General features: G+C 38.4%; 1 protein-coding gene across 1 annotated transcript in view; it reads left to right on the top strand.

The window, feature by feature from the left end:
- Nucleotides 1–12,697, top strand: part of SLC6A3 (solute carrier family 6 member 3) — a 297,995-nt gene that overhangs the window by 140,687 nt on the left and 144,611 nt on the right. The window contains exons 4-5 of the mRNA XM_053715819.1: nucleotides 1,296–1,434; nucleotides 6,269–6,403. Of these exons, the coding sequence (XP_053571794.1) occupies nucleotides 1,296–1,434; nucleotides 6,269–6,403 (274 nt within the window). The remainder of the gene's footprint in view (nucleotides 1–1,295; nucleotides 1,435–6,268; nucleotides 6,404–12,697) is intronic.

The following is a 12,697-nucleotide window of genomic DNA, read 5'->3' as shown; positions in this document are numbered from 1 at the left end:
AAATATGTATGTGCACACATGCATATACATACACACACACATATATATATATATATATATATATATATATATATATATATATATACACCTTTGAGTCTTAACCAGTCAAATACCTTGAAACATGCAGCAGTAATCAGGAGGTATAGAAAAAGCCATAGTACCACTAATCAGAGCCACAGTGTCCATCCTCCTAAAATTACACTATGGACAGTGCGCTACTTGGGAAGGACATCGTATAATGTCAACCACTATGGACAGCTTCCAAGAAAAAAAAATTTGCTTGCTCTTCGGCACAAAACTGCAATATTAAACTTTGCTAAACAGCATAAAAAGAAGCCTGATGAATACTAGGAGCACATTTTTTGGTCAGATGAGAGTAAGATAAAAAAAATTCAGCTCAAATGGGGTCCAGTATGTTTGACGTGAACCTGGCCAGGATTATTACATTAACCATACATCCCTGCTTTTCAACAAACAAAACCCAAGAGAATGAAGAAAAATTGATGATAGAAGTAAATTAGAAAGTTATTTAAAATCACATGCTATATCTAAATCATGAAATACAAATGTGGGGTTTAAATTCCCTTTAAGTTAATGGTGGGCTAAGCTGATAGCCTCCAAGAGTTCTTCATGTAGTTCTGTGCTACACAGAAATGGAAGGCTATAAGGAAACCAAAGTCAAGGAAAAAAGAGCTACATTTGGGTGGTAGGATCCCATGGGTACAGTCTTATTAGCAGAGTGTCCCTTTCGTGGGGGATATTATGTTTAGGGTCATTCTACAGGGATCTGTGTACTGTGTTGTAGTGTAAGGTGTGTAGCAAGATGTTTTTGTAGTTTAAGCGATAGTCTAAGGTGTGCTAACTTCTGCATGTTGGATAGAGCAGGTGCCCTATATTCCTAACATAACAGACTACTATGTGGGAGCTCAGTCAAATTCATGTCATCTATCGCTCGAGCTCTAAGCCAATGGTAGACTAAGCTGATGGTCTGAAAAAGCTATTTATGTAGTTTTGTACTATATAATTAATAAAAATAATGGTTTACTTTAGGTCTTTAAAAGCTCTTAAAAGTGGTTATTTTGGATTGTGCTCAAGAAACTCACCACTTGTAATATAGCGCTAATAGTGTTCCCTCTGCTATCTATTAAACATATTGGGCACGCTGAAAATGTTTTGGCTTGCATTAAGATTCTTTGGTTAAAATATTTAGGCATCCATTTGTAAAATGAGATTCCCATTATAATGAATAATATACTAATGATACTTTTACATTAATTTCACCATTTTTTTTTTAGACGAGGTGTTCTACATCTTCATGAAAGCCAAGGAATCAATGACTTGGGTTTGCCCCGTTGGCAGCTAACAGTCTGTCTTGTTGGGGTAATCGTATTACTTTACTTCAGTTTATGGAAAGGAGTTAAGACATCAGGGAAGGTGAGTTGAAAATGAAGGTGAAGGTGAAAATGAAGCATAAGTTAAAATGTATTTCTGTTTATGTATGGAGAATTGTGTAATTTCTCTCTTTTCTTGTTTCTTTTTTTCTATTTTTTCTTTTTATATTTAAAGAGAGAATATGTTAGGAAAGAAAATATGTTTGTAAACTTATTAAATTTTCTTCAATAAAAAAAAAGGGAAAGTGAGTTTATTAATAATTATGAATAGATTTCATAGTTATGTTGTGTAATAAAAATGTTTCATTCCAAAAAACTTTAATAATAAGATAAAATTACCATCTTTGAAAAAACAGTGACAACGGAGAAACGTACGTTGGATATTTGGGAGGTGTGTCACTGGGAAGGGTGAGACCAATTTGAATATTAGCAAACAGAGACTGATTGACTTACAATGAGCTGTTCAGTGCAGCTACTTGTAGCGGTTCCTTTGCAAAGGTTTAACAGTGATAAACTTTTTTTCCATTCCTATATTCTTCACATAGAGAATAATAAATTTTATATTATTAAATACATATTTCAATATATATATCTGATACTGTTCATGTAATATACATATCTATACCTATATATCTACAGGAATATATATGCAGGTATAGGTATATACACATACAACTTTTTACGTTCAACTTGTAATGCACACTGTATTTGATGCACACAAAAGCTTTCTTTTAGCAGAGTTAACTCTTGAGCAGGAGTGATAAATAACGTTCCACTCATAATCTAGCCCTAAATAAGCTATAGCCCTCTGAGTAACTGCCCAGTTATTTGAATCATTCTGCCAGGTTTCAATTATGCTAATAATATCATATTCTTCTTCTGCTGCTTCCCCTATTTTACCAGTCAAGCTTCTTGCATTTGTTGTCATACATTTATCTTTCTTGTGCTTTCTGTTGCTACTTGCTGCTCTTCCCTCAAACGTTTGTAATGTGACATATTCTAAGTATACTCTTCTGTGATCCATGCTTTGAGATATTTCAGATGTATCATATTCTAATCTGTCGGTTCTATTATGTTCCCTAATTGAAAAGTTTCTCTAAATGTGCTAACATCCTCTCCCCCAACTCACTTGCACCTATGTTATTCAGGTGCAGTTCACCCTTACTGTACAAATTGTGCAACTGAAAAGTCAGCTCAGTGCTAAAAATATTCACATATTTTTACACCATGTTTTTAACAAGGTATTAAATGCCACTAGCTGTCTATGGTTAGCACAATGTACTATTTCAGAAAATACAGCCTAGGTGCATTCTTTAAGCTTGCTTCCTAACTCCCTGAAGTCATTTTATAGGACACTCCATCTCCTAACTCTGTCATTAGTACCAAGCTGCACCATTAATGCTGGATCAGACCCAGATTGATCCAACAATGTATCAATACGCACCACAATTTGCCTAACATGAGCCCCTGGAAGACAGCAAACTGTTCTATTTAAGAGATCTGGATGACAAATTACAATACCTATGCTTATAGACCAACATCTATCTTGGGCCCAGATTTGACTGATCCTCTTCTGTGACTGTTCATTTGATTGTTAGGCAGAGCAGTTCTCTCTAACATTGCCACACCTGAACCTGAACTGGACTGTCTCTTCCGCTTACTCCTACCTCCCCTTATCACTCAGTGTGGCAATTCATTCTTCCAGTACTCTAATACGAGCTTCTAGAGAGACAATATGCTCACACGTGCCACAGAGGTATGATCCCTGAAGTTGCAAATATATGGCAAGCTGTGCACTGAATGAGATTCTCACACATGCATATAAAAGTTTAAACTTATAAATTGAAAACATTTATATTTACCTTTTATTGCTCTAACTCCCTTATAGGCATTTGTAATTGGATCTTTTGTGATGATCCGAATGAGGAAGAAGGCAACCACTTATGGCATTCAGCTCTCTTTGGAGTCAGATTCCTTCTTGTGAAAGTGCTACACTAAGATCTGGATTTGCACAGATTCAAGTGTGTTCACTTTCACAAGAAGGAATCCAGCTTCAAAAAAGCTGAATGCTGAGAGCATTATATACCTGTATATATTCATATAGCTATATAGGTATAGATATATATTTTACAAAAAGAATATTTAGATATTTACAGAATTATCTATTTGCAAATAAAAAGAGCATTTTCTTCTTTGTAAAGAACATTGGAATGTAAAGTATTTATAACTACCTTCATGTTTAGCTCTGTTGGTCTAATGCAGTGTTGGGTTAGGGTTTATTTTAGTAGCACGCCCCATAGAAGAAGGGGAGAAGACGTTAGGGTGGTCAGGATATACAAAGTCCTGAAGTTAGCACACCTGATCTTTCACTCTTGTGCTAACATTTTACTTTCAACTTGTAATATGTGCGCACACCTGGCCATCTAATTTAACGTTGAGCGCAGTTAGCCTACTAGCGATAACAAAATGTAGCTCGCCACTCATAATCTGGCTCATAGTGTTTCATTGGACCCACACAGGTGAAAATAATCCCTCCTCTTAATTACCCACACACAATAAACAAGGTAGGTGAGAGCAAAAGCACAAACAGAAATCAGTTGAGAAAAAAACAAGTTTAAATAAAATTGTTACAGTGGGGCAAAAAAAGTATTTAGTCAGCCACCAATTGTGCAAGTTCTCCCACTTAAGAAGATAAGAGAGGCCTGTAATTTTCATCATAGGTATACCTCAACTATGAGAGACAATAACATTGTCTGATTTGGAAAGACTTTATTTGCATATTATGGTGGAAAATAAGTATTTGGTCACCTACAAACAAGCAAGATTTCTGGCTCTCACAGACCTGTATCTTCTTCTTTAAGAGGCTCCTCTGTCCTCCACTCATTATCTGTATTAATGGCACCTGTTTGAACTTGTTATCAGTATAAAAAACACCTGTCCACAACCTCAAACAGTCACACTCCAAACTCCACTATGGTGAAGACCAAAGAGCTGTCGAAGGACACCAGAAACAAAATTGCAGACCTGCACCAGACTGGGAAGACTGAATCTGCAATAGGCAAGCAGCTTGGTGTGAAGAAATCAACTGTGGGAGCAATAATTAGAAAATGGAAGACATAGAAGACCACTGATAATCTCCCTCAATCTGGGGCTCCACGCAAGATCTCACCCCGTGGGGTCAAAATAATCACAAGAACGGTGAGCAAACATCCCAGAACCACACGGGGGACCTAGTGAATGACCTGCAGAGATCTGGGACCAACGTAACAAAGGCTACTATCAGTAACACACTACGCTGCCAGGGACTCAGATCCTGCAGTGCCAGACGTGTCCCCCTGCTTAAGCCAGTACATGCCCGGGCCCGTCTGAAGTATGCTAGAGAGCATTTGGATGATCCAGAAGTGGATTGGGAGAATGTCATATGGCCAGATGAAACCAAAGTAGAACTGTTTGGTAGAAACACAACTCATCGTGTTTGGAGGAGAGAGAATGCTGAGTTGCAACCAAAGAACACCATACCTACTGTGAAGCATGGGGGTGGCAACATCATGCTTTGGGGCTGTTTCTCTGCAAAGGGAACAGGACGACTGATCCGTGTACATGAAAGAATGAATGGGGCCATGTATCGTGAGATTTTGAGTGCAAACCTCCTTCCATCAGCAAGGGCATTGAAGATGAAACGTTGCTGGGTCTTTCAGCATGACAATGATCCCAAACACACAGCCCGGGCAACGAAGGAGTGGCTTCGTAAGAAGCATTTCAAGGTCCTGGAGTGGCCTAGCCAGTCTCCAGATCTCAACCCCATAGAAAACCTTTGGAGGGAGTTGAAAGTCCATGTTGCCCAGCGACAGCCCCAAAACATTACTGCTCTAGAGGAGATCTGCATGCAGGAATGGGCCAACATATCAGCAACAGTGTGTGACAACCTTGAGAAGATTTAAAGAAAACGTTTGACCTCTGTCATTGCCAACAAAGGATATATAACAAAGTATTGAGATGAACTTTTGATATTGACCAAATACTTATTTTCCACCATAATTTGCAAATAAATTCTTTCCAAATCAGACAATGTGATTGTCTGGATTTGTTTCCACATTTTGTCTCTCATAGTTGAGGTATACCTATGATGAAAATTACAGGCCTCTCCCATCTTCTTAAGTGGGAGAACTTGCACAATTGGTGGCTGACTAAATACTTTTTTGCCCCACTGTAAATATAAAGTTTAAACTTTACAACCCCCCTATGCAACAAACAATTTAAATCTCCATTAGTGCTCAAACTTCACTTACTTAGAGAAATTCACTTTAAAGGGACAGTCTAGACAAAATTTAATTTTCATGATTCAGATAGGGCATGCAATTTTAAACAACTTTCCAATATTCTTTTATCATCATATTTGCTTTGCCCTCTTTGTATTCTTTGTGGAAATCTAAACCTAGGTAGGCTCATAAGCTAATTTCTAAGCCGTTGAACTGTCTCTTATCTGTATTTTGACAGTTTTTCACAGTTAGAGACTGTTAATTCATGTGTGTCATATAGATAACATTGTGCTCACTCCAGTGGAGTTGTTTAAGAGTCAGCACTTATTGGCTAAAATGCAAGTCTGTCAAAAGAACTTTGATAAGGGGCAGTCTGCAGAGGCTTAGGTACAAGGTAATCACAGAGGTAAAAAGTGTATTAATATAACAATGTTGATTATGCAAAAATGGGGAATGGGTAATAAAGAGATTATCTATCTTTTTAAACAATAAAAATTCTGGAGTAGACTGTCCCTTTAACAAAGAAATCGGTTGCCTTCAGAAGAAAAGAAAACTGTTATATTGAATAAGTTATTGACCTTCTTCTCAATCACAGGTTACTGTTTTGTCATGTTTCAGGTTGTGTGGATTACAGCCACTATGCCTTACGTGGTCCTCACTGCACTGCTTCTTCGTGGTGTCACTCTTCCTGGAGCAATTGATGGCATTAAGGCATATCTAAGTGTTGACTTTCTTCGACTATGTGAGGCATCGGTAAGCAAACAATGTAATTATATGATAAGTATAGATGTTAATGGACAACAAATTTGTTACAGACAAAGCATTCATTCTTAATTTTTAAAACATTTAATTTTGTTTGAAAATTGTTATTACGGCAATTTGATTTGAGTGAAATTATTTTACTTTATTTTTAATGGGGACAATTTACTATGGCCTAGATGTAGAGTTTGGCGTTAGCCGTCAAAACCAGCATTAGAGGCTCCTAACGCTGGTTTTGGGATACCGCCGGTATTTAGAGTCAGTCAGGAAAGGGTCTAACGCTCACTTTGCAGCCGCGACTTTTCCATACCGCAGATCCAACCTACGCCAATTGCGTATCCTATCTTTTCAATGGGATCTTTCTAACGCCGGTATTTAGAGTCTTGGCTGAAGTGAGCGATAGAAAGCTAACGACAAAACTCCAGCCGCAGAAAAAAGTCAGTAGTTAAGAGCTTTCTGGGCTAACGCCGGTTCATAAAGCTCTTAACTACTGTGCTCTAAAGTACACTAACACCCATAAACTACCTATGCACCCCTAAACCGAGGCCCCCCTACATCGCCGCCACTCTATGAAATTTTTTAACCCCTAATCTGCCGACCGCAAACCGCCGCCACCTACGTTATCCCTATGTACCTCTAATCTGCTGCCCCTAATACCGCCGACACCTATATTATATTTATTAACCCCTAATCTGCTGCCCCCGCTATCGCTGACACCTGCATATTTTTTTAACCCCTAATCTGCCACTCCGTACACCGCCGCAACCTACATTATACCTATGTACCCCTAATCTGCTGCCCCTAACACAGCCGACCCCTATATTATATTTATTAACCCCTAATCTGCCGCACCCAACGTCGCCTCCACCTACCTACAATTATTAACCCCTAATCTGCCGACCGGACCACACCGCTACTATAATAAATGTATTAACCCCTAAAGATAAGTCTAACCCTAACACTAACACCCCCCTAAGTTAAATATAATTTAAATCTAACGAAATAAATTAACTCTTATTAAATAAATTATTTCTATTTAAAGATAAATACTTACCTGTAAAATAAACCCTAATATAGCCACAATATAAATTATAATTATATTGTAGCTAGTTTAGGATTAATATTTATTTTACAGGCAACTTTGTATTTATTTTAACCAGGTACAATAGCTATTAAATAGTTATTTACTATTTAATAGCTACCTAGTTAAAATAATTACAAAATTACCTGTAAAATAAATCCTAACCTAAGTTACAATTAAACCTAACATTACACTACCAATAAATTAATTAAATACAATACCTACAATTATCTACAATTAAACCTAACACTACACTATCAATAAATTAATGAAATACAATACCTACAAATAACTACAATGAAATAAACTAACTAAAGTACAAAAAATAAAAAAGAACTAAGTTACAAAAAATAAAAAAAATATTTACAAACATTAGAAAAATATTACAACAATTTTAAACTAATTACACCTACTCTAAGCCCCCTTATAAAATAACAAAGACCCCCAAAATAAAAAAATGCCCTACCCTATACTAAATTAAAAAAGTTCAAAGCTTTTTTACCTTACCAGCCCTTAAAAGGGCCATTTGCGGGGCATGCCCCAAATAATTCAGCTCTTTTGCCTGTAAAAAAAACATACAATACCCCCCCCAACATTACAACCCACCACCCACATACCCCTAATCTAACCCAAACCCCCCTTAAATAAACCTAACACTAAGCCCCTGAAGATCTTCCTACCTTATCTTCACCATGCCAGGTTCACCGATCCGTCATCCGAAGTCTTAATCCAAGCCTCCGAAGTCTTCATCCAAGCCCAAGCAGGGGCTGGCGATCCATAATCCGGCTGAAGTCTTCTATCAAGCGGCGGCTGAAGAGGTCCAGAAGAGGCTCCAAAGTCTTCATCCTATCCGGGAAGAAGAGGAGATCCGGACCGGCAACCACCTTGATCCAAGCGGTATCTTCTATCTTCATCCGATGACGAACGGCTCCATCTTGAAGACCTCCGACGCAGATCCATCCTCTTCTTCCGACGTCCAACTGAAGAATGAAGGTTCCTTTAAGGGACGTCATCCAAGATGGCGTCCCTCGAATTCCGAGGGACGCCATCTTCATTCTTCAGTTGGACGTCGGAAGAAGAGGATGGATCCGCGTCGGAGGTCTTCAAGATGGAGCCGTTCGTCATCGGATGAAGATAGAAGATGCTGCTTGGATCAAGATGGTTGCCGGTCCGGATCTCCTCTTCTTCCCGGATAGGATGAAGACTTTGGAGCCTCTTCTGGACCTCTTCAGCCGCCGCTTGATAGAAGACTTCAGCCGGATTATGGATCGCCAGCCCCCGCTTGGGCTTGGATGAAGACTTCGGAGGCTTGGATCAAGACTTCGGAGGACGGATCGGTGAACCTGGCATGGTGAAGATAAGGTAGGAAGATCTTCAGGGGCTTAGTGTTAGGTTTATTTAAGGGGGGGTTGGGTTAGATTAGGGGTATGTGGGTGGTGGGTTGTAATGTTGGGGGGGGGGGTTTGTATGTTTTTTTTACAGGCAAAAGAGCTGAATTATTTGGGGCATGCCCCGCAAATGGCCTTTTTCAGGGCTGGTAAGGTAAAAGAGCTTTGAACTTTTTAAATTTAGAATAGGATAGGGCCTTTTTTTATTTTGGGGGTCTTTGTTATTTTATTAGGGGGCTTAGAGTAGGTGTAATTAGTTTAAAATTCTTGTAATATTTTTCTAATGTTTGTAAATATTTTTTTATTTTTTGTAACTTAGTTCTTTTTTATTTTTTGTACTTTAGTTAGTTTATTTAATTGTAGTTATTTGTAGGTATTGTATTTAATTAATTTATTGATAGTGTAGTGTTAGGTTTAATTGTAACTTAGGTTAGGATTTATTTTACAGGTCATTTTGTAATTATTTTAACTATTTTAGCTATTAAATAGTTCTTAACTATTTAATAGCTATTGTACCTGGTTAAAATAAATACAAAGTTGCCTGTAAAATAAATATTAATCCTAAAATAGCTACAATATAATTATTCGTTATATTGTAGCTATATTAGGGTTTATTTTACAGGTAAGTATTTAGCTTTAAATAGGAATAATTTATTTAATAAGAGTTAATTTATTTCGTTAGATTTAAATTATATTTAACTTAGGGGGGTGTTAGTGTTAGGGTTAGACTTAGCTTTAGGGGTTAATCCATTTATTAGAGTAGCGGCGAGATCCGGTCGGCAGATTAGGGGTTAATAATTGAAGTTAGGTGTCGGCGATGTTAGGGAGGGCAGATTAGGGGTTAATACTATTTCTTATAGGGTTATTGAGGCGGGAGTGAGGCGGATTAGGGGTTAATAACTTTATTATAGTATCAGTGAGGTGCGGTCGGCAGATTAGGGGTTAATTATTGTAGGTAGCTGGCGGCGACGTTGTGGGGGCAGATTAGGGGTTAATAAATATAATATAGGGGTCGGCGGTGTTAGGGGCAGCAGATTAGGGGTACATAGGGATAACGTAGGTTGCGGCGGTGTACGGAGCGGCAGATTAGGGGTTAATAATAAAATGCAGGGGTCAGCGATAGAGGCGGTGGCAGAATAGGGGTTAATAAGTGTAAGGTTAGGGGTGTTTAGACTCGGGGTACATGTTAGGGTGTTAGGTGCAGACTTAGGAAGTGTTTCCCCATAGGAAACAATGGGGCTGCGTTAGGAGCTGAACGCTGCTTTTTTGCAGGTGTTAGTTTTTTTTTCAGCTCAAACTGCCCCATTGTTTCCTATGGGGGAATCGTGCACGAGCACGTTTTTGAAGCTGGCTGCGTCCGTAAGCACCGCTGGTATTGAGAGTTGCAGTAAATATGCTATACGCTCATTTTTTGGAGCCTAACGCAGCCCTTCTGTGAACTCTAAATACCAGCTGTATTTAAAAGGTGCGGCCAGAAAAAAGCACGCGTAGCTAACGCACCCCTTTGGCCGCAAAACTCTAAATCTAGGCGTATGGCTTTTACTTACTAATTTAATTATATAAAAGGCATTTTTGTGGGGGCGAAGCGAGGCCGTGCTGGAATTGGCCGCAAGTAGCTGAAGCCCTGAGCGGGATCGGCGATACTCACAAAGATAACTACAGTTGGAGATATTATTTTTGGGTCCTGTGGGGACCTAACAGCATAGGATACTTGCAGGAACTGCAGATATCTAACCAGCTGACGGATCAAGAGAGCAGGGTGGAATATAGCGTAATTTGCATGGAACTGCAGCGGCGCCAACTAGGCCCAAGCCCTGACAGCATGTAAAAGGGCAGAGAGATCACACGCTTCGAGAGCAGAGCTTAGAGGTTTAATACCTCAATATTGTGATATCCCTAAACTAGAGTTCCAGTGTTAATGATGCACTGATATAACCCTATACATAAGGGGACTTTCTGATCTCAAGAGTAAAACCTTTGGGACTGCACATACCCTATCTTCTACCTGATCACTTAGATAAGCAGTGAGTCTAAGGGAAGATAACACCAACTAAATATATCTCAAACCATTACCCTCATACAGTACATAACTCTACTGTTAAAGATATCACCACATAGTGCTTGTCACCCTCATAATCAGTAGTAGATATTGCTTATATATCGCATTATATAATAATGGCTTCTAAGAAAATGAACAAACATGACAAGTCGTCGAAAAACCAAACTAACACACCAGTTTCAGTTACTAATTTCTTTCAACCACAAGAAACTAAACCTCCTGAAACAGAACTTAACTCGATGGGACATGCTACTACTACACCTTCAGTAGCCATCTCCACTGATTACGCTGATCAATTGAAATCAGATATTGCTGATTTACCCACCAAGGCTGATTTTGACGGCTTGAAAATGCTAATTACATCTGAACTAGCAACCATGAAAAAGGATATAAAAGAAATAGGGTATAGAATAGAATCTATGGAAGATTCTCACAATAACATGAACGGCCTACTGGAATCCCTATCATCCCACGCCACCGAGCAAGATGCACACATGTACGTGCTTAACGAGAAACTGGAAGATTTGGATAACAGGGGACGCCAAAATAATTTGAGAATAAGAGGGGCCCCTGAAACTATCCTAAATTTGGATATTCCCAATTATCTTCAGGGCCTGTTTAAACACCTATAAAATAATCCATAAGCTCCTGATATGGAATTGGATAGAGCACACAGAGCTTTGAGACCTCCACCTCCACTGAATGCACCTCTCAGAGACATTATTATACATTTCTTGAGGTTCTCTAATAAAGAAATGATCTGGCAACAAGCAAGACAACTGAAACAAATTTCGTATTTTGAAGAAAAGGAAGTCCATTTCATAACTAAAGTCCTCCATAAGATACAAATGGGGCATCCCATTCAGCTTACATATCCAAAATGAAGGAAAGTCCTTTACCTATATATCTCCTTTAGACCTGGAAGCATTATCTCAATTTCTGAACATTTCCTTTTATATGATCCAACCCCAGCGGAAGACAACTCAAGAACCTATGTTCCTAATTCAGCTTCCCAATATCTCGCAGGCCAGAGACAGGCCTGGACCAAAGTCACCCCTAAAAAAAGAAAAGGCAAGCAAACGCAATCCACAGCTGCAGAGAAGAATTATCCCGGATAAAGTATTGATTGTACTACCAGAGGGTGAGATGGTTCTTATTGGTTTTGTTCAGGACTAATCTGCATTTAGCAGGAAGGGATTCTGAGGAGAAAGTTATCCTCATAACATTAAACTATGCTGAACTCTACTTACCTTCATGTTTGCAATACGTTTTAAGAAATGTTGTTCTTATTGATTCCCATGTTATTTATATCTTTAACAGGTTGAAATATAGTACTTAGTACTATTGTTGCACTAATTTTCATGTTTACAATCTGCACCACAATACAGATAACCCATAGTGCAAGATACCCCCCCCGCTCTGCATGATACTTTCACTAATGTGAGAAGAATCACCCAGCAAATCCCCCCTTGATAATTACTCCAACTATGATAACATATGCCAATGGTAGAATGTTTGCATTATTCAGTGTTAATGCAATTTTGTGTTATATGGTTTACAATGTCATATACTACTGTTATTGTTACGTATCAGGGTATGAAAAATACAAATATCAATATTTACAATGTTCATGCAAAATGTTCAACTGTCATCCACACTCCATGTACTATTATAGGTATGCAACAAAATATTCCTCTTTAATATGACAACGCAAAGGCAATCTAAACTAACAGTACTTACAGCTAATGCCTTAATAGTCC

The sequence above is a fragment of the Bombina bombina genome, chromosome 5, assembly GCF_027579735.1.
Source record: "Bombina bombina isolate aBomBom1 chromosome 5, aBomBom1.pri, whole genome shotgun sequence".
Taxonomy (NCBI): Eukaryota; Metazoa; Chordata; class Amphibia; order Anura; family Bombinatoridae; genus Bombina; species Bombina bombina.
This window is presented reverse-complemented; position numbering and strand designations above follow the sequence as displayed.